This window comes from Neolamprologus brichardi, chromosome 4 (assembly GCF_056152115.1).
Source record: "Neolamprologus brichardi isolate AB-2024 chromosome 4, ASM5615211v1, whole genome shotgun sequence".
Lineage (NCBI taxonomy): Eukaryota > Metazoa > Chordata > Actinopteri > Cichliformes > Cichlidae > Neolamprologus > Neolamprologus brichardi.
In genome coordinates, this window is record NC_142107.1 from 22,007,216 (window position 1) to 22,027,737 (window position 20,522).

The 20,522-nt window shown below is 39.8% G+C and overlaps 1 protein-coding gene across 2 annotated transcripts in view; it reads right to left on the minus strand.

The window, feature by feature from the left end:
• Positions 1-3,121: 3,121 nt before the first annotated feature.
• Positions 3,122-20,522, minus strand: part of sstr3a (somatostatin receptor 3a) — a 41,345-nt gene continuing 23,944 nt past the window's right edge. Inside the window, exon 2 of one of the 2 annotated variants that reach the window (XM_006801963.2) lies at positions 3,122-4,866. In XM_006801963.2, the coding sequence (XP_006802026.1) occupies positions 3,381-4,832 (1,452 nt within the window). In that variant the 5' untranslated portion in view covers positions 4,833-4,866 and the 3' untranslated portion in view covers positions 3,122-3,380. Of the gene's footprint in view, positions 4,870-20,522 lie in introns of both variants that reach the window. The other variant, XM_006801962.2, reaches the window with a different exon arrangement.

The window sequence follows — 20,522 nt, forward strand, 5'->3', positions numbered from 1 at the left end:
GTTCAGCACTGACAGATTAATGGATTCTCTAACATCTCTTTGACTGTCACATCAATCCAGCCGTTATTATAAAGCACTTTGGTTTTATGAGGCGACTTTTTCAAATTATTTTACGTGCACAACTGCTGCTCTGATGACACACTGGAAGCAGCTGGATAATAAGATTTTGTAATTATGCTGGATCTAAAACTGTTAAAGTGTTTGATTTCTGAAATCAATCAAGTGTTTGAGCTCTACGAGAAAATTTCAATTTTACAGCATGAGCGTGGATATGCTCATCTTTTATATCTAAGAAGTGTTTATTACTTAATATGGCCAACGCTTCTAACAGTGAGGTCAGAAGTTTTGGCAAAGGCACAAATCTTGTGTTTCATACAAATGTTATTTGTGGCGTGGTGGATATCAGCCTCTGGGCCAAATCCTGAATGATGGCAATGCTGATTGTTCACACACATTTCTAAGATTAAATCTTGGTGGGATTAAGAAATAGATCTGAGGAGATTCCTGGCCGTTGATCCAAAAAGCTGATTTGACCTAAGTTATCGCTTTGATGCTCCATCATCCTGGAAAATGCACGGATTATCACCCCATCGCTCTTGGACCATTGGAAGAAGCTGATCTTTGAGCATGTTTTTCGTATGATCAGTCCTTTAAAAGTAAGCAGATAACCTGAAGCCCACAAAGGGTGATCGACTTGAAGCACTGATAACACAGAAATGGATTACCATCAATCAGGACTTGGGCCAGAAGTGATTACTCACCAGTAAAAAAAAGCAAACTAATGAAATGCTTATGCTGAAAATAATCCAAGTAAAAACTGAAGTGACAAAGTGTACAAAACACAAAATGTGTGCCACTGCCAAAACATTTGGTCATGAGTTTAAAATTTCTGTATGTGCGGGGCCAGCCAATCAAAAGTTGTCTTGAACAGAGAGACAGAGAAACTTAGTTTATCCTCCATCTAAAACGAGGGACTGCCCCAGTGGAAGCTACTAGGGGTGCAACGATACTCGTATCAATATTGAACCGTTCGATACAGTGCTTTCGGTTCGGTATGCATGTGTATCGAACAATACAAAATTTTTAATTTATTTTATCAACTTTGACAAGTGGAAGCAGACAAAAACAACAAGCAGGCATGCTACAAACTTTACCCGAGTCATTTAGACAGCCGTTAGCACATGATTCTCCTTATGGGGACCTGATATGTTTAATATGCTGCTGAGAATATAGCCCAGAAGAAGCGTATAGTATAGCTTTTATTTTGGAAAGAGCCATTTCTCCATAATAAACTCTCTTTTCCAAAGATGAGTGATTCCTCAATCAGATACAGGGCTCGCAAAATCGCTAGCCCGACGTCCTGGGGCTTTTTTCCAGTCGGGCTACCAAAATCTATCTCTGCCCTGCCCGTCGGCCTATCGTAGGAAGGAAAAATATATGTCAATGCTTTTGCATTCTTTCGGAAATGTAGCTGGGTAATTATGTCATTGGCATCGGCCACTGTCAATATGTGACATACTGAAATCGCGTTTGAATTTGCGCTTGTTTTTTGCTTTCACTTTGCAATCACGTGAACTGTGTATAGAGAGCGACAGCACTGATTGGTGAGTGATGATAATTTGCGCACCAATTCCTCTGACATCGTCTTATCAATCGTTAGCTTACTATGCAAACATGACAAGTGAAATCTCCCGCAGCAAGCTTAAACATGTGAGAGGTTGATCGCGCAGAGAATCGCTGAGCGTCATGTGAGTGTGTGTGTAAAAGCAGCAGGATATATATTTTAGTTCTGCTGAGCCAAATAAGACAGGTCAGGGTGAAGAAGTGACAAAACGGAAAAGTTATGACAAATCAGACTATAAGGCAAAAAGAAAGTGCAGCTTTATGGTTTCATGGACAAAAGAATTTCTGTAGCTGCAATATGACGAGCTAAATAACCAGGGCTGCACATAAGTGGTCCGCAGGTGCGCATTCGCTGTCAAAATAAAACGCGCACAAGATAAGAAGTTGCAACGCGTGTTTGCGTACATAAGATTTTCAGGAGGAGGACAGACATTTGTTTAGAACTCTTAAAGATGTCGAAGAAGCTCCTTTAAGCAATTACTTTGGTGTTCCTCCACCTCCAAAGAAATGTCAGAAGGAGTCCGAACCACAAAAGAAGCGCGTATTCTCGGAAAAGTGGTTGCAGGAGGTGAGCTGGCTTCAAACAAATGATGGACGCACAGAGAGGTGGTGCAGAATGTGCCGTGAAAATTTAATAAATGACAAATTAATAAAAAGGCATGAACATTTTTTTTTGTATCGAAAAAATATCGAACCGTGACACCAAAGTATCGAACCGAACCGAACCGTGAATTTTGTTGTATCGTTGCACCCCTAGAAGCTACATAAGGATTCATCTCAACTGCTAATTGTGTAAAGTTACTCTAGTAGAAGCAAAGAATGAAAATATGAGGCAAGGAAATGAACATAATGGGTCCCTGGAATTTGAAAAAGTGCAGCAGGCTTTGAAAATAATAACATACTAATAATGTAAGTAAGAGAAAACAGTTTTCCACAAATTATATAGTATATAGATAGTTTATATCATAGATCCACAGTTCTCATAACCTTAACTATGCCTCGCACAGAGCCCAGTATAAAGTGTATAAGGATTAATTTAACAGTGCACCGTGCATCCAAGGGGTTAAATAAGTATTTAAAGATAAAATATGACACTATTAATGAGATGCTGAGTATGTTTAGGAGCTGGCAGCTGGTGGTTATGTTAAATTAAACAATCATATTCAAAAAATATGTAATACTTTGTCTGGATTCACTGAGTGTGAAAATGAGTGCTTTTGTCCTAACCCAATCAGAAACATTATTATTTTTTGCATGTTGTTCATCCACCATCCACCCCGACCACCTCTTTACCTGTTTGACTCTCTATAGAAAACACAAAGTGTGATCCCGGCAGCAAAATGAAACTAACAGACAAACTAGGATTTCTAGGAGCTGGAGCTGCAGGCATTTGGTTTTACAATAGTTGCAGTAACAACACCCATGTCATCAACCTAGTGGCGACTGAAGCTTAAATACAGCCAAACCTGAGCAAATGATTTTCACATTATGGAATATAACAGCTTAAAAGAGCAGAAAAAGTGGTGATCAAACCAATTAAAGGCACATATTTGTACATACAGGCATGCATATAAACAAAATTTACATTATAAACATGCTTTTTAATGTGTACACTGATGAAAAAATGTTAAGACCCACCCAAGTGTTCATTAATGGGTTGTTATGGTTTTTTTTTTTTTTTTTTGGCTTAGAAGCAGGCCACCCTGTATTATACTCACTCCACATCAGTCCCATAAACTTAAAGTTCATATTTTACACTAGAGGTAACTTATCTCCAATGATGCGCTTGGTTCCAAGCTTTCCTCTGGTAGCGTTTTAGTGCTCCCACCCTTGGTTCCGTTGAGAAGCAGTGGGACAGTCAGGGTGGCCCCATTGGCGTCTTTCCCTTTCGCATCCCCCATGTTATTCCTCCTATCTGGGGAGGCTAGCTCTGTGACTCCAGGCGTTGCGCCTTTCTCTAAGAATAACGGCTGTGAGCTCTGCAGCTGGTAGCTACTGTTTCCATTCTGGGCAATTCTGTATATCTCAGTCATTTCTGAAACCACCTCTTCATCATCATCCTCTTCATCCCTGATTGCTCGTCTCAGGCTCTCTCTGGGCATGAGCGCCCTCCTGCCCTCGTCCTGCTGCTGGTGCTCCAGGGGCTCGTGGTTCTCCACCTTCCTCGTGGAGCGGCAGAGGGCTTTCCGGAAACCCCGCTTGAAGTTGTCTGACAGGAAGCCGTAGACGATAGGGTTGGCGCAGCTGTTAGCATAACCGAGCACTACGACAAAGTAGTAAAGACCCTGGTACTCTGGTGGCAGGGCCACCAATAAGTTGATGATGTTGAGGGCATAGAAAGGTAACCAGCAGAAAACAAACACAGCAACAACAATCACAACCATGCGTGTCACTTTCCGCTCCGACTTTCTCCGCTTGGTCGAGGTGGCGTGGACTTTCTTCCCCGAGCTGCGGATCTTGAAGACGATGAGCAGGTAGCAGAGGCAGATGATGAGAAGAGGGCAGAAGAATCCAACGGTGGAGGTGTAAATGATGAAAGCAGCCCTCCAGATGTTAGCCGGCTGGGGCCAGGCGATGTTACAGGTGCCTCCTGCTTTCTGGATGTTAGCAAAGATGACCACTGGCAGAACAACAAGGAATGACAGCGCCCACACGGTGCCATTCACCACTTTGGCCACCTGAGGGCGCCGCCACTTAGAAGACCGAATGGGGTGGACCACGGCGAGGTAGCGATCGATGCTCATTACGGTCAGGCAGAAGATGCTGGTGAACTGGTTGATGGAGTCGACAGTCATGACCAGTCGGCACATGAAGGAGCCGAAGGGCCATGACTGGAGCGTGTTCTGCACCGCCAGGAAAGGCAGGCCGAGCATGAAGAGTTCGTCGGCGATGGCCAGGTTGAGAATATAGATGTTTGTCACGGACTCTATCTTTGAGTAGTGCAGAACAATGTGAATCACTAAAGTGTTGCCGCCCAGGCCGATGATGCAAACGATTATGTAAATGAGTGGGATGAGGACCCCTGCTACGCTGGGACCCGAGAAGGCATCAGGGGCGGTGGAGTTGGTGGAGTTGAACAGCGTGTCGTTCAGATCGCTGTCGTTGAACATGAGCGGAAACAGTGGGAGACCCGGCGAGGGGCTCGCAAAGCTGCCGTTCTCCCACGTCTCAGCCGTCATCTCCAGGCCGGAATACGACGCGTCACCCATGTTGCTTTGTGATCTCAGCTCCCACCCATCTGTTCTGCTGAAGCAAAGAAAAATAAAATAAAGTCACTGAAATTCATAGCTGACATTTTTCAAGTTTCTTTCAGAAAACAACGAAAAGAAATGGAAAAACTGTTTTTCAAGGACATGACAAAGGGTAACAGTACTTTTACTTTAATATTAAAGCTCTTCACACTCAGACTAAGAAGTCATCAATAATAAGAAATATTAACCTGAGTATATATTTACCATGATGTACTATGATGGTTGAAGTGGTTAAAGTCTATAAAATTTGTAACTTTGTATAAATTTACTGGGTCATTTTAAGAAATTTCATCAACAATTTTGCCCTAATTGGATCTTTTTTTCAATTTTTAAAAACACAAAACAGTATGCTTGTTAATAGATAAGTGTAACATTTTGATTGAAAATGATGCTCACAAGGTATCCCAAGCTATTTATTATTTGTGTGTACTGAATATCATTTTTAATATTTTATATATATAATATTATTTTTTCTAACTATAAGCTTGGTCTGATTTTTTAAAATACTGCTATAGTTGTACTTTTAGCAACTCCCTTATTTTATGAAGCCAAGGTTCAGAGGTTGGACTTAGAGGCATAAACCTTCAGATGCCCATCTCATCCTGGTTTAAAACTGGGGATTCTTTGCATGTAAAACACACATTAACCACATGAAGACAGTATTTGTTTTTCTTGTTGTAACTCCTATATTTCTGTTCTGTCACCAAATAGTTTGTTGCCATTCAGGCCACTAAACATAATTTTTTGCTATTTGCAGGTTTAATAACCTAAAGCCGGCCTTTCACTTAATGACTTTTTGATTTCACAGATGCAATAAAATCCATCCAGTCTTCCAATAAACTCATCGGGGTTTCCATTGTTGTAAAAACAATGGAAACAATCAATTGCTTGATGCTCATGGGACCCTACTGTGACTCCAGCAGAGCTGTTTAAACCCATCTTTTTCTTGTCTTAATGTTATAGCGTTATGTCTCAACTTGTAAATGGTGAATTTCTTTAATGTGAATGTGGTATGTGTTGACATGTCCACAGTCTGTGGTGGCTTCTCTTCTTCATTTAGGTTTTTTGCTTTTCTTTTGTGTACACAAAGGCAGCTGTGGCCCAAAGCTCCTGTTCAACACGTTTAACCCCTCAGCCATAAAAGGTGGGTGGGCGGGGTTGGTAGTGTGGACACCCAAGTTTGCGAATAACTCGGGAACGAGGTGTTGTAGGATTTTGAAATTCATACCATAGGTGCAGCTACTAAACATCTTGGACGACTTTGAATCTCAGTGACCTTGAACTCAAGGTCAAGATAAGAAGTCAAGCTTTCAGAAAATCACCCTGGGTTTTCAAACTTAAATGTGCACCTACTAGGAGGCTGACTAGGAGGAGACAAAAGGTCTCCCAATTTAGTTCTCCAATACATTTAAATAGTAGTTATGTTGTAATTTTGCTAATGAGAAATAAAACATATTTAGGAAACATCTATCTGCAATTATAAAACTTGTGGTAAGATGAAGTGTCTGTATTCTGAGCACAGATTATTAGATATAGTATTACAATGCATTTGTAAATTAAGAGTTGGGGTATTTTTTAAATGCAAGCTTTGCAAGTCACTTTTTCACTCCCAAAAAGCTTGTTAGCCATAATAAGCTCGGCTGTTACATGAAGAGTTAGCAGAGATGTTTTTCAGAGGGTGAGCTGCAAAAAGGAAAGGCTGTAGATAAAATAAGGAAAATGGGATAGAAATGGATATGAGATAATGACTCACACAGCAAATAGATGCTTGTTTGCAGCATGATTTCACCATGCCATCTATATTTGGTTCTTTTGATAAAGCAGGTAAATTAAACACAGGATGTTCTCACACGCGGAAAAAGAAGATAATTGAGATTTCATTAGCAACCCAGCAGCACTCTAGTTAATGTGAACTGGGAACACGCATGGAGGAGAGTCGACTGGAAGACGTTGGGGGGGTGAGACTGTGTCATGCTGACCAAACACTGAAGGGAAATAACAGCTGCTACGCTCACCCACGCAATCTCTTTCATTTTTAAATGAAGCATGGGAGAAAGAATGAGTATCTGGCATGCTAGAGAAGGTTGTGTTGTTCTGCTTATTGGTCACTGCTGTCCAAACTGAAATGACATATTGTCAAAAACGTTGTACACATTGTAGACTGAGAAGACTTTTTCTATTGACAGTTGAAGCATTCTGTTGTTTTCAGTGACCTGAAACTAGGATAGCTGTACTGAGCTCCAAGAGCAAGAAAAGGTCTGTTGTCCTAAAGAGTTTAACACTACAATTTCAATAGTAAACATAAACATCGCCCCCTGGTGGCAAATAAATACAGCAATTTAAGGTACATCCGCACTGGTGTCACTTTTCAGCTATATCCATTTTTTATATACAGTTTATGGTACATTGTGATGGACCGAGTTGAAAAAGCAGCAGGAGTCACAGGAATTATTAGAAAAATAGGGTTTCCATTTATTTAACCCCCCAAAAATTATATTTACAAAAGTAATAAATGCTCAGCTCATAAAAGAGGTCAAAGAAACAAAACTCAACAAACCAAATGACTGCCCAAACAAACATGAAATGACACACAAGGGTATGTACAATGCCTGATCAGACCACTATGACACACGAGGGGTAACTAAACAAAACACAATTGTAAACAACAAACAATGCAGTAGATTCTGGTTTGTTAATAAACTAAACACCAAAGAAGAAAATCAAAACTACTAAACCCTAAACTCAAATACTGAATTATGTACAAATACTTTGTTTTTAATTAAAGAAAATACACATTCTCCCCTTCAGCAGGAAGTGGTGGTGTGGTCCAATTATCCCTCTTTGTATTTAATGGTTTCAAACCCTGTCCACCACCTTTTGTCTGGCAACTCCCAGGGATCATGGCAGGTAAAAAGTAAAAGAAACAAAGGTTAGTCAAAAATCAAAGTAATGAACTGGTATGAATACCTAAGTAAACTAAATGTACGTGCTTACAAATAGAACAAATGTATCCAAACCAATTAATAAAGTTATTGGAAACTAAAGTGTGTTATTGTGTTCAAATGAAGAAATGAAAATACACAAGTTACCGACTTCAGAGTGTGGCTATGGGTTTGGTCATCACATACATGGTATGGTGAATAATAACGGCTTTAACTTGAAAACAAATGACAGCCTTAATTTTCTTATCATGTTAATGTTACGCCTGAACTTCAGATCACAGGATTTTTAAACATTAAGGCTTTTTAAAAACCTGCAGAAACCCTGATCAGAGTTAGAAATTAGAGCTCGCTCACAGCAAAAACTAACACAACATCTGTATTTAGTAATAACTTTTGTTTTAAGCTGTAACAAACCAACAAACAGAAGGCTTAAGAATCTTTTCCGTCTTCTAAAATAACTGATAAGTGGGAATAACAAATACAGAAGAACCTGTGAAAAACAACCTTACTGAGCTTCAAAGGTTTCGAGGGTCTCTACACTCATGCTCTGTTCTGCAGTACTTAACATCAACTGCACGATGCCAGTTCTCGATTGAACTGCATTTAGTGGCCAATCATAACGGGAATCTCCATATGCCTCCATTCTAGCTCAAGACAACAAAAAAGAAAGCAGCTCGTCATTTCATTCGTTAATTTGAATGAAGGGAAGATTTTATAAGATCGTTTTTACCAGCTCCAGTCTTTGCCTGTCATTGACAGAAACAGAACTTTATTGGTTTTTTACTATTAGAATTATAACTACAAAAATAAAAGCAATTTATTTAATTTAATAAGTTTTAATGAAAGCCATTTTTTTCTGAAATAACCACACAGACCCTATTTTTGTGTGTTGAATGACTTTTTTAGCCCACTTCCACTTAGGGTTAGTTGCCTTGAAACAGCACTAAACATGCCGGAAAGTGTGTCTACTGGAGTGTGCAGACTGGAATTTGGTCACGTTGTATCCATAGTCTATGTGTAAATTAGACACATCATTATTCTGGATGATTTTCTGGCCTGGCTTGCTGTTTCCTGAATTAAATAACTTTTGTCCAAAACATGAGCTATTTTTAAACCATTGAAACATCCATCCATTCTCTTCCACTTCTCCTTGTAAGGGTCAATGTCAGGGGCGGGGAGGCAGGGTACACCGTGGACAGGGCACCAGTCTGTTACAGGGCTAATGACGATCGTGGCTCAAGAGTTGGCAGTTTGTCTTGTAATCGGAAGGTTGCCGGTTTGTGCCCCGGCTCGGACAATCTTGTGTCCTTGGGCAAGACACTTCACCTATCACCTACTGGTGATGGCCAGAGGGGCCGATGGCGCGATATGGCAGTCTGCCCCAGGGCAGCTGTGGCTACAACTGTAGCTGCCTCCACCAGTGTGTGAATGAATAGTGGAATTGTAAAGCGCTTTGAGGGTGTCGAAAAGCGCTATATAAATACAATCCATTCATTATAAAACATAGAGACAGACAACCATTCACGCTCACATTCACACCTATGTGAATTTAGAGTTACCAATTAACCTAACCGCACTAAGTGCATGTCTTCGGAATGTGGGAGGAACCCACGCACACACGGAGAGAACACGCAAACTCCACAGAATCAAACTCAGGACTTTCTTGCTGTGAGGCAACAGTGCAACTGAGCTGGCCACCATTTAAACAGATATCAGTAAATATATCTGTAACATTTTTTAACACAATGTTGTAGACTAATGGAGATGACGTAGCTCACCTACAAAGACTTTAAGTTAACTCTTTAATAAGTACACAGCAGTACAGCCTATTCAGTGTATTCAGTGTCATACTGTGTCAGAATAAAAGGATGAATTTTACAGAAAGCCTTCTCAAAATCGCTTTGTTCTTCTTCTTTTTTTAAAACTTACAGAACATCTAATGTGTGAACAGCAGAGCCCTGAGCTCATCCAAGAGTTCATCTAACAAACTGACTGAAAGCTTATTGTTGTGCCAAGGCAGCAGCTGCAGACTCAATAAAAAAGGATTTCAGTCTCTTTAGTTTAATTTAAGACACGTGAGGAAAAATGCAAAGTGCAAAACACGAAAACAAAAACAGCCAATCTACTGTTTACCTCTTTACGAGGCCGAGTAGTTTCTTGGTTTTGTCACATTAATCATTTTTCAATATCTCCAGTTCCTCGTGATTACGCACATTTCACATTACATTCCCCAAATTTGGGAACCATGGAAACAGGGGGGAGACAAAGCCCAGAGATCAGGGTCGTAAATCAAACTGAACCAAATAAAAGAAGAGTGAGTTTTTTTGTCTTCTCGAGGTGAAGTGTTTGAAAGAGAGGAAGAAAGAGTATACACCGTTTTTCTTTTGCAAGGAACAAGGACAAATTACAAATACCAGCAAATTGGGTCTGGTATGTTGTACTGCTGATAAAAGCCTGTGCACATGGTGGTTTTGTACTGCCCTGAACTCATATCGCTCTTCAATTAAATAACAGAGAAACTGTAAAAAACAAACAACAAACAAATACAATTATGTCCTCTGGTTATGTTTAAATGTGTCCCTGTTGTCTCGTTAGCTGTCAACATGTTTACCAAATCAGCTGCAGTCATTAGATTATCATTATCCAATGAGAAAGATACACAGTTTTAATATTGCTAAAGTGGTTTGGATTTGCATGTATGTCCATAACGTGTTGATAGCAAATGTCTTTTTAGAAAGAGTAACACTTCATAATAACAGTCCCTCAGCAAGAAAACATAATGGTGTATTTTTAGGAATAAGGAAAAAAATATCCAATCACTCAGTGTTGGGTGAAAAAACATGTAATCACCTGTAATTTGCATTTCTAAAACAAAGATATGCACAAACCTAAATATGAAACAACAGTCTGATGCTGTGTCCCAATTCGGGGTATGCACGCTTGAAGTACGCACACTACGCGTACTACGTACGGTGCGTACTATAAGTACGAGAAGTGCGGAAGTGAGAGGCTTGTGAAATGGGACGGTATATGCTTCGTCGCGCTGTTCAGGTTGCCTAGCAACCATGATACTAACCGCGAGACACGCTACATACAGCTTTGTTTGACAGAAATGAAGGAGAAAATTGTTTTGTTGGTCATTCATTTTTGTCATGACATCACTTTGATTAGTTGAGTATCTGAGGCTGAGACCACAGGACTGTAAAACATGATTCAAGGGCTTCATTTCTGTACTGAACAGTCATTTAAGATTAGCTACTAAATAATAATTAGTTAATGTTGTTCATGAGACTAAAGTCATGGTAATGTAAATATAATATGGCCAATATTATAGTATTGTCAGATTATTATGATATATATATATATATATATATATATATATATATATATATATATATATATATATATATATAATCTATATCACTGACTGTCAGCTTGTTGTGTTTGTGGATATATGACTGACTTTAATTATCCATAAAATCATCAGATTCTCTGTAAGATTAAGGTCGACTATATGTATATTTAGAAGTAGAGGCTTTAAAACCAAGTTAATGCTGAAAGTACAAACATCACTAGTGTCACATAACTTTGCCGACATGTGGCCAACAGCAATGTTTTAATGTTCTTCGTTATTAAACATTCGCACATGAATAAGTGACGTCATATTCAGTACTTACTTTTGACAGTTCACTTTTCGGCCGCTCCCTTCTGCCGTATTTTGCGGCAAAATTATCCACACCCACCGCCGCGCTATGAATTGTGGGATATATGGGACCACGAAGCGTGCACCGGACCACGCTTGATATTTGGGGAAATCGACGGCGCATTTGGAGTATGCATTTCAAGTACACTTCGAATTGGGACAGCCGTCGTCGCGTGGCGGTGACGTAACCGCACTTAAAATGCATACTTCAAGCGTGCATACCCCGAATTGGGACACAGCATGAGTGTTTGCAGACTTTAATGAGCTGTTGCACCTGGCTGATTGAAAGGAAGCATCGCAGCAAGAGATCTTTCAGTTGAAACAATGGAAGGAATTATACAACTCTATCACACACAAGTTTGGGAAAAGACGTTGGTTTCTCAGTCAGCTGTGTCTAATGAAAATTTGGAGCTAGTACAAGCAAAAAAAGGATAGTTATGACCGGAAAACATACAGGCAGACGGACACTGTGAAAAGCTCAAAGCACTATGTCTTCAATAGAAAAGTAAAAAATACAAAATGAGGAAATTAGCAAAAGTATAAGACAATGCATGTGAAAAAATGATTAAAAAGCTCCCTGAATAAGGTCAAGGTAACTTTATTTATACCCATAGTCAAGGTAAATTTGCTTTACAGAAAAAATGACAGCATTTGGCATCCCTTTAAAAAACAAAACAAAACACACATACCTAGTAAAGATATAAACCTCACCGTGGCACATATATAGTAATTTTAATATTTCGAATCAAAAACGGTTCTTATTTAATTCAGTGACAGCAACGGGGACAAAGCTATTTTTATAACGCTTTGTCCTGCATCTCGGAAATAGAAACCTCCATCCTGAGGGAAGAAGCTGAAATTCACCCCTTAGCGGATGGGAACCATTTTTAAGGATTGATAAAGCCATCCTCTGTACCTGCTTGGAGTACAGGGAGGCTAAACAAGACTGTGGCTCACCTATCAGACGACTGGACCATCTCAAAGAATAAGACGAGATTCACATGCAGAAACCTACGAGTCCCTCTGATGACATGGTCCAAAAAATAAATAAATTGTGGCCACAAAGTACTACTTCGTGGGCACGAAATGGGTATAACGTGCCCACGAAATACTTTTTTGTGCCCACAAAATAGCTATAACTTGCGCATGAAATGCTAATTTGTGGGCACGAATTGGGTATAACGTGGCAACAAATTACGCATTTGTGGCAACTCAATTCAATTTCAATTCAATTTTATTTATATAGCGCCAAATCACAACAAAAGTCGCCTCAAGGTGAAACAGATAACGTGTGCACATCATATTGATACAATTCCTGGACAGCTGCGTAGAGACATAAGCATAAGAGTAGGCTAAACCTATACACCATGTACAGAGACAGTATGATTGAGTTTTATTTTAGGCTGGGAATGAGCTACAAATGCATTTTGAAAAGCCTGGCTGTCATGGTCCTGGGTCATTTTGACCCAGCGTTTTGTGTTTCCTGAAGTTTGGTGTATATTCAGCCCTACCTGTGTCTGTCCTTGGTGCTCTGTTCATGTCCCCGTGTTGTGTTGTAAATCAGTCTGTGTGTTCCCTGCTTTACTTTGAAGGCTCGTGTTCTGGATTTCCTGTTTTATTCTGAAGGTCTGTGTCTGTTGTCATTGTGGTCAGCTTGTGTCCTCCAGTCATCATGTGTATTCAGATCAGCTGTTCTTCCCGTCTGTCTGTCTCTCTCTCTGCCTCCCACCCCATTCGTATGATCTCAGGTTTGTTATTTAGCTCACCCAGTTTAGGTTTATGTTCTGTCCTGCCCTCAGTTCTGTTATTTGTGCACTGTAAATAAAACCCACTTGCACCTCCGCCACTGCCTGCATTTTGGGTCCTCCTTTTCCTCCACACCACACGGCTCACCCCGCCAGCCGTGGCACTGGCAATGCAAGGAACCATTATTATGGAGAGACATTTAAACAGGATATTGAGAGACCAGTTGCTTTACAGACGTAAGTACGACCTGGACGCCGGGATAGATTTTATTGTCAAGGGCCTGGGAAGGATCACGGTTATCGCTCAAGTGTTTTGTGCCCACAAATTAGCATTTTGTGCGCACGTTATAGCTATTTCGTTCCCCACGAAATAGTATTTCGTGGGCACAAAAAAGTATTTCGTGGACACGTTATACCCATTTCGTGCCCACGAAGTAGTACTTTGTGGGCATAATTTATTTATCTTTTGGACCATGTCATCAGAGGGGCTCCGTAGAAACCAGCTTTAAGACCTTCCATTCTGCAAATCTGAGCTGTCCACTGCTATTTGAGAAAGACTTCATCCAGTGCCATGCCTCAAACATTTCAGCCCATTATAGAAACCAGAGACGTTTTTCTCAGCTTGATCCAGCTGTTACGACTTCAGTTTTTCACATCATTATGTTTTTGTTTTTGTTTTGTTTTTGTTTATGGGCATTTCCATAAATTTTAAATGGTAAATTCAATCTTTGGCTCAAAAATACAGAAGATCCATATAAATTCAATGCAGAAATTCCTACATTTTAAAATGTTACATTATACTGTATATATTTTTTATACCTTTTTAAATTTCTTTCTAAATGATTAGACTGGCAAATAGCAATATTAGGCTATTATGAGACAACAGCTAACTATAAGTGTATTACAAATACATAATTTACTTTATATATACATTAGGTGATTATAGTTAGACATTTTTCGTTCTTAGGCTTAGGATGTTCAACCATCCCACCCTTTCTAAATGATAATGAATACTGTGTAGTGCTTCTATAAATATCATATCAGGCTCGGATGGCACAGGTGTAGATGTGAACCTGGGGACTGTAGTTAGAGTTTCATTGTTTTATTCATTCACCGAAGGAGAGGAGGACTCGACCGCGGGACAAAAGAAGGCAGAGTAAAAAACACAAACAACAAAATCTAAATCATTAATGAAAAGGCCGAGGTCGTACGCAGGAGGTCAGTGAGCGAAGCAGGCAGCTTCTACAAGGAGCTGGCAAAGGGCAAAAGAAACCCTGGAAAAGGTCGTACACAAAGTAAACTAGAAGAACATGAAGCAAAGAGCAAACCTGAGCAAACACACAGAAAGCTTCACTATAGGAAGCATGAAGATAGCAACTGACAACAACAACATGGAATAGTGAAGTATGTTTAATAACTGGACAGGGGTGAGATAACCTGAAGACCTAAAAACATAAAATCACAGAATACTTGTTTACCTTCAGCTGCTGTTCGTTTTTTAATATGAGTTACAAATCTCACTGCTAAGATATGAATCATGGGACAAATGCTAAAGGACATTGTGCATATTTCTGAGTCACCAGAAGCTTTGACTAAAGAGCAGATTTCACAACCATCATTTGAATAGACAGTAATTATATATACATATAGCGTTTAATCAATTTATAATTAACAGGGACAATTGGGCTGCTTTTTAAATTACACCAGCTAAACACTGACGACTGCTGCTTTTCGTGAGTCTGTTAGGTGTGAAAAAAATCACGTAAACTGCATCACAACAGGATGCTGTGGAAGAGCTGTAATTGTTTGTGTGATCACTGCTGTGGTTAGACACATCCCAGTCATCACCGTGGCATTTCTCCAGGATTTCCATACTCAACTTTGTCGCGATCGCTTTCATTCCTGCTGAGCGTGATGTGGTGTTAGGTCGGGGATCCAGTTACGCACCACAAAAACCCATCTCAGCAGCATCAAACCTGCAGCATTCAATTAAAATTCTGCCTTTCAGTGTTTAGAAAACACTCCTTCATCTTGGAGGACTGCTTTGTGTTTCTTCAGTGACATGTACATGTGGTTCATTGCTACAGTTAGAGGATCTGGTCTTATGCTCTCAACTATAAGCACACAATCATGAACGTTAGAGTGCGTGAATGGCTCATAACGTCAACACACTTCACTTTATGACTTGTTTCCATCAGCCACTCCACAGACTGCAGAGACGAAAATTAATTTTAGTACACAACCCAGCTAGATAATGTGACAGCTCTACGCAGAGCCTATGCACACCTTCACAGGCCCCCATCTACATCTACGTCATCTACATCTACGTCATCTACATGTCACAGCTGTTTACCGTCACGTGCTTAAGCTGATGTCAGTTTTTCAGAGAAGAGCAGATTTCTACAAAGTGTTAAAAACAATGAAAGCTCTTCAATGCAGCCACAGTCTTTGCTTCCTATGCTGCTTATTCTATCTTCAATGTGTTTAATGTGTGTCATCTATGATAGACTCCACTGAAGCAAATCTGCATGGTTGCATACCCAGAATCCTTCACTCTACATAGCCAAACAGTATGCAAACAGAGACAAATGAAGTAAATGGTAAATGGCCTGTATTTGTATAGCGCTTTTACTAGTCCCGCCTAGGGACCCCAAAGCGCTTTACACACCCAGTCATCCACCCATTCACACTCACATTCACACACTGGTGGAGGCAGCTACAGTTGTAGCCACAGCTGCCCTGGGGCAGACTGACAGAAGCGAGGCTGCCATATTGCGCCATCGGCCCTTCTGACCAACACCAGTAGGCGGTAGGGGAAGTGTCTTGCCCAAGGACACGACGATCAAGACTGTCCGAGCTGGGGAACCGAACCGGCAACCTTCTGATTACAAGGCGAACTCCCAACTCTTGAGCTATGGTCGCCGAAGTACCGCAAATCCTGCACAAAGTGGAGATTTTCTTACATGATGCTCACTTCATCCCCATTTCTACGCATAATTCTACCATTTTTGTGTTCTTGCACATGATTTTTCATCTGTCTTCTCTCACGTGTACTTTTCTGTGTCTGTGTACACAACATTGATGATGTCCAGTTTTAAACGGCAGAAAAAAAGGCCACATCTGTAAGTTGGAGGAGTTGGTGGAGGAGCAAATTACTTATCACACCAGAGACACCATGATGGATTTTTACTCTCAATTTCAATTATTCATCTGTTATTATTACTACTATCTGTTATCATTTAAACTACAGGGTTAGGTTGAAGATAATATCATATTTTGCAGCAGCTGTTACTGTTTTTTTTAAAGCTTTGGCTTCTTGGTTGCCATGGTGACACATCTCCAGTTTTGTCAAATGCTGAAGATACACTAATTACTGAAATAAACTGATTAAAGTCGTGCTTTTTGTTTTGTGCCTGTGTATACAAATATAGGTTTTTTGTGGTAAATCCACATTTTGCTGCCACCGGCTGAGACTGCAGCTATAACCAACAACCAACAGATTATAAGGTTTTCCACTTGTCATAGGGAAGTGCCTTTCTTCCATTTCTTCCCCTCGTTAAGATGCTCCTAAGCCTCTTAAAGTCTTCTCCACTCATAACAGTTTTTCACCTGAGGAGCTCTTCTAAGGGCTCGATGCTTTGTGAAGATCATTCTTTTTCGTGATATGTCTCAACTCTAAGCCGGATTACTCAGAAAACATCATAATGAAGGGAACACTTGAACACTTATCAATTTTCTTAGAATTTTCTTTTATCACTAGAAACACTTCATAGTACTGAGAAGCTTTGTAAATAAGTGCTCTTTAATTTATTCCCTGGGAAAGAGAATTGATTTGGTTTTGTTAACAAATATAGTATAAAGTATATAAAGTGCTAAGTGTCCTGATGTTATCACCATGTAACTGTTCTTCTTATCAGCTTTGACCAAAAACAATGGCATGCATGGGGGCAGGTTTGGTATGAGCACTAGAGGAGACACATGGAATGATGAGTCATCTCAAAAAACTTGAGAAATGCTGCATCACTTTCAGATTCATATTCCCAGAGTTTCTGATTATTTACTCTGCTGAATTTACACAAATGTCTAACTTCCATCCTGATTTGTCTTTGACTGGTTATTTATTTAGAAAAAGAAACAAAAAGAGTTAATAAAAAGTAACCCGGTATATGTCTAATTGTCAGGCCAGTTTTGTGTCTTTAAATGAGCCGTCCATCTATCCATTTTTACTTGTACCGTCCCTTCTTTAATTTGACTTTGGCACATATGGTACTGTGCCAAAGTCTTAAGCCACCCCTCATCCCTTTATACTTTGCAACCAAAATAAGAAATAGGTGGAGGGTTTTTTTAAAAAACAATGTTCAAACATGTTATATGAGGCCAAAATAATTCTAACGAGTCAGAAAGTCTGTTTGATATGACCACCTTTACTCTCCCACACAGCCTGATAAATTGAGTTTAGGACAAAATTCAGAAAATACTAGAATTTCATCATTTCATCAAAACTCAAGCACAAACTTCTTGGACTGCAAACTGGCCACACAGCAAGCCCTATTAGTTTTCAGACAATGTCATTAAAAATGCTCCAGCCAGAAGAAACGCAACAAACACAGTGCACAGTTCAGCGGAGGTGAAGCTGAGTCTGGCCGGGCTTGTTTGTTTCCATTGCCTTTGATTTTGGACTTTTACTTCTGCCTCCTGTTCGTCTGGATTCGGCTCCGCTCCTCCTCTGTGACTGTTGTGGCATTTTAGTGCCGCCATTCGCCTCGCTCCTACCAACACCACAACTGTCTGTTTTTTTTACCTAGAAAGATACTCCAGGAATAGAAGTTATATACATTTGAAAACTAATCTGAAGTCATTTAAACTGGCAAAGAGAAGCAGTTCAATCTTTGTTAAGTTGTTGTTTTTAATCGATTTTTCCAAATCTGGCAGTATGGGAGTGTCAGGGATCTGACTGCAGTTGAACAATATACAGGGTGGGCCATTTATATGGATACACCATAATAACATGGGAATGGTTGGTGATATTAAAGTCCTGTTTGTGGCACATTAGTATATGTGAGGGGGAAAACTCCTCAAGATGGGTTTTGACCATGGTGGCCATTTAGAAGTCGGCCATCTTGGATACAACTTTTGTTTTTTCAATAGGAAGAGGGTCATGTGACCCATCAAGCTTATTGGTAATGTCACAAGAAAAACAATGGTGTGCTTGATTTCAACGTAACTTTATTCTTTCATGACTTATTTACAAGTTTCTGACCACTTATAAAATGTCACAATGTATCCATATAAATGGCCCACCCTGTATATCAAATATACAAAACAATTCATTTACTTTTTGATTTTTCTGTGTCACCAAAATGGGTATTACTCTCTAAAAAAATAAATAAATTAGTGCCATTTAAACCATTGGCTCTATTCAAAAGCCACAAGGAACAAAGAGCCTTTTATTTTGCAGCACTTATGTTGTCCTGAGGAACAAAGGCATAAAGAAGAGTGCACGTGACCTCATTTGCACTTAGATAGGAAAGTGATCACATATCACAAAAAAGTTTAAATAGATCCAAGAAGAATTCAAAAGAGAGAATTATAATTGGTTTCTTCAAAGCACCTCAGCAGGAGATTTAGGATGCTGCCAGAATTGGCACCCTGATCGTGTAGAAGGAGCACAGAGGCGTTTTAACGGTAATGTGATCCCTGGTTGAACTGTAGGGGTGAGGATTTTTCTATCACTCAAGAAGTCTTCAGACTTTGCAGCAACAGTAGTCCTGAAACTTTTTTCCATGTTAAATAAATAAATCAGAAATTAAAAGCTCGGTCTGTGTCAGACTGTCAAAATCATTCCGAGGTCATAATCAGCTCAAATCAGCCTTCAACAACCCTGATATATTTTTGAAAGTGGAGCTCTGCTGGGTTTTCATCCATTATTTAATTTGTTTTTCTCTTAATCTGGCCCACATACTCATAGAGCATCATATGAATGTTGATCCAGAGCCATCACTGCAGAGCACGAGCGAAAAAACGTTCAAAGGAAAATGAGGTCATAGCGGATGAAAAGAAGATTTGGTGTCCCACGAGGAACCAAAAGTTAATGTGAAATTATTATTTTAATGGACCTTAGTGGGACTTGTATTTTCCATCAAAATAAGTTGGCAGAAAAAAATGCTTGTTTATAGGAAAAGATGACAGTTTGTTGTCTTAGTTTCAGTAAAAGTTCAGGATTTAACTAATATCAACATATTTGTTTTATTCTGTCAGCACACAAAGTAGTTTCAGTTACTTTGTTTCTTTTTATCTAATTTTATTGTTTATTTCACTTAAAAAATCTTTTGCACCTGCTCTAATTTGTTAAGTTTAGTTCAGTATAATGACTGTGATGTAAACAGAGACGACTCTCACTGAAGTCACTGAGAAAAAGCTTCATTTAGTGTCTAATGGCTTTCTATCATTTGGCATTTTTTTTCAGTTTTCAGTTTTATTTGTCTGCAGACTTCAGGAGTTTCTGCATCAAAAAGGTCTGCACACGCTCTGATGGTTCAAGCTAGTGTTACATTTTACATATAATGGTATTAAAGGTAACCGACCCCTTTAATATATCTTGAGCAGTCTTAAAATCACCCCAGTGTGTGTTTATTCAAACATTCTTTGAACAAGTGGCTTTTGTTGCAGAAGTGCCTTTGTGTGGCTGAACAAACCTGCAGCTATCAGAGCTGCTGGAGGTGAAAGCTGCCTTATCTCAGACATGAAGGTGCGACTGCTTTTTGTGGTTTCATGAAAGTGAGTGGCACACAACGTGCAATTACTGTGAATGGGAAGTAGTTGTTTTTATTGTGAGCTGTGGTTTTGTTGGAAAATCATTCAAGCAATGGAGTGGTTCACTGTTTAACCAAAGCCTTTTGAGTTTTGCTTAGCTTTTTTTTTGAACATGTGAAATACTTTCTCACAATCGAGATATCGACCGAAGAAACAGTGTAACATTTGTGCTGCCATTTTTTGGAGACCTGGAATGTTAATGTACCGGTCTTTGTGTGATTGTAGGGTCTGTACCTTACAATATTTGGACCGTGGCGCTGGGGGTTGGGAAGCGCATCTGTAACCGGAAGGTTGCCGGTTCAATCCCCGGGCTCTTTGTCCTGGTCGTTGTGTCCTTGGGCAAGACACTTTACCCTACCTCCTACCCTCTGTTGGCCAGAGCGGCACGATATGGCAGCCTTGCTTCTGTCAGTCTGCCCCAGGGCAGCTGTGGTTACAACTGTAG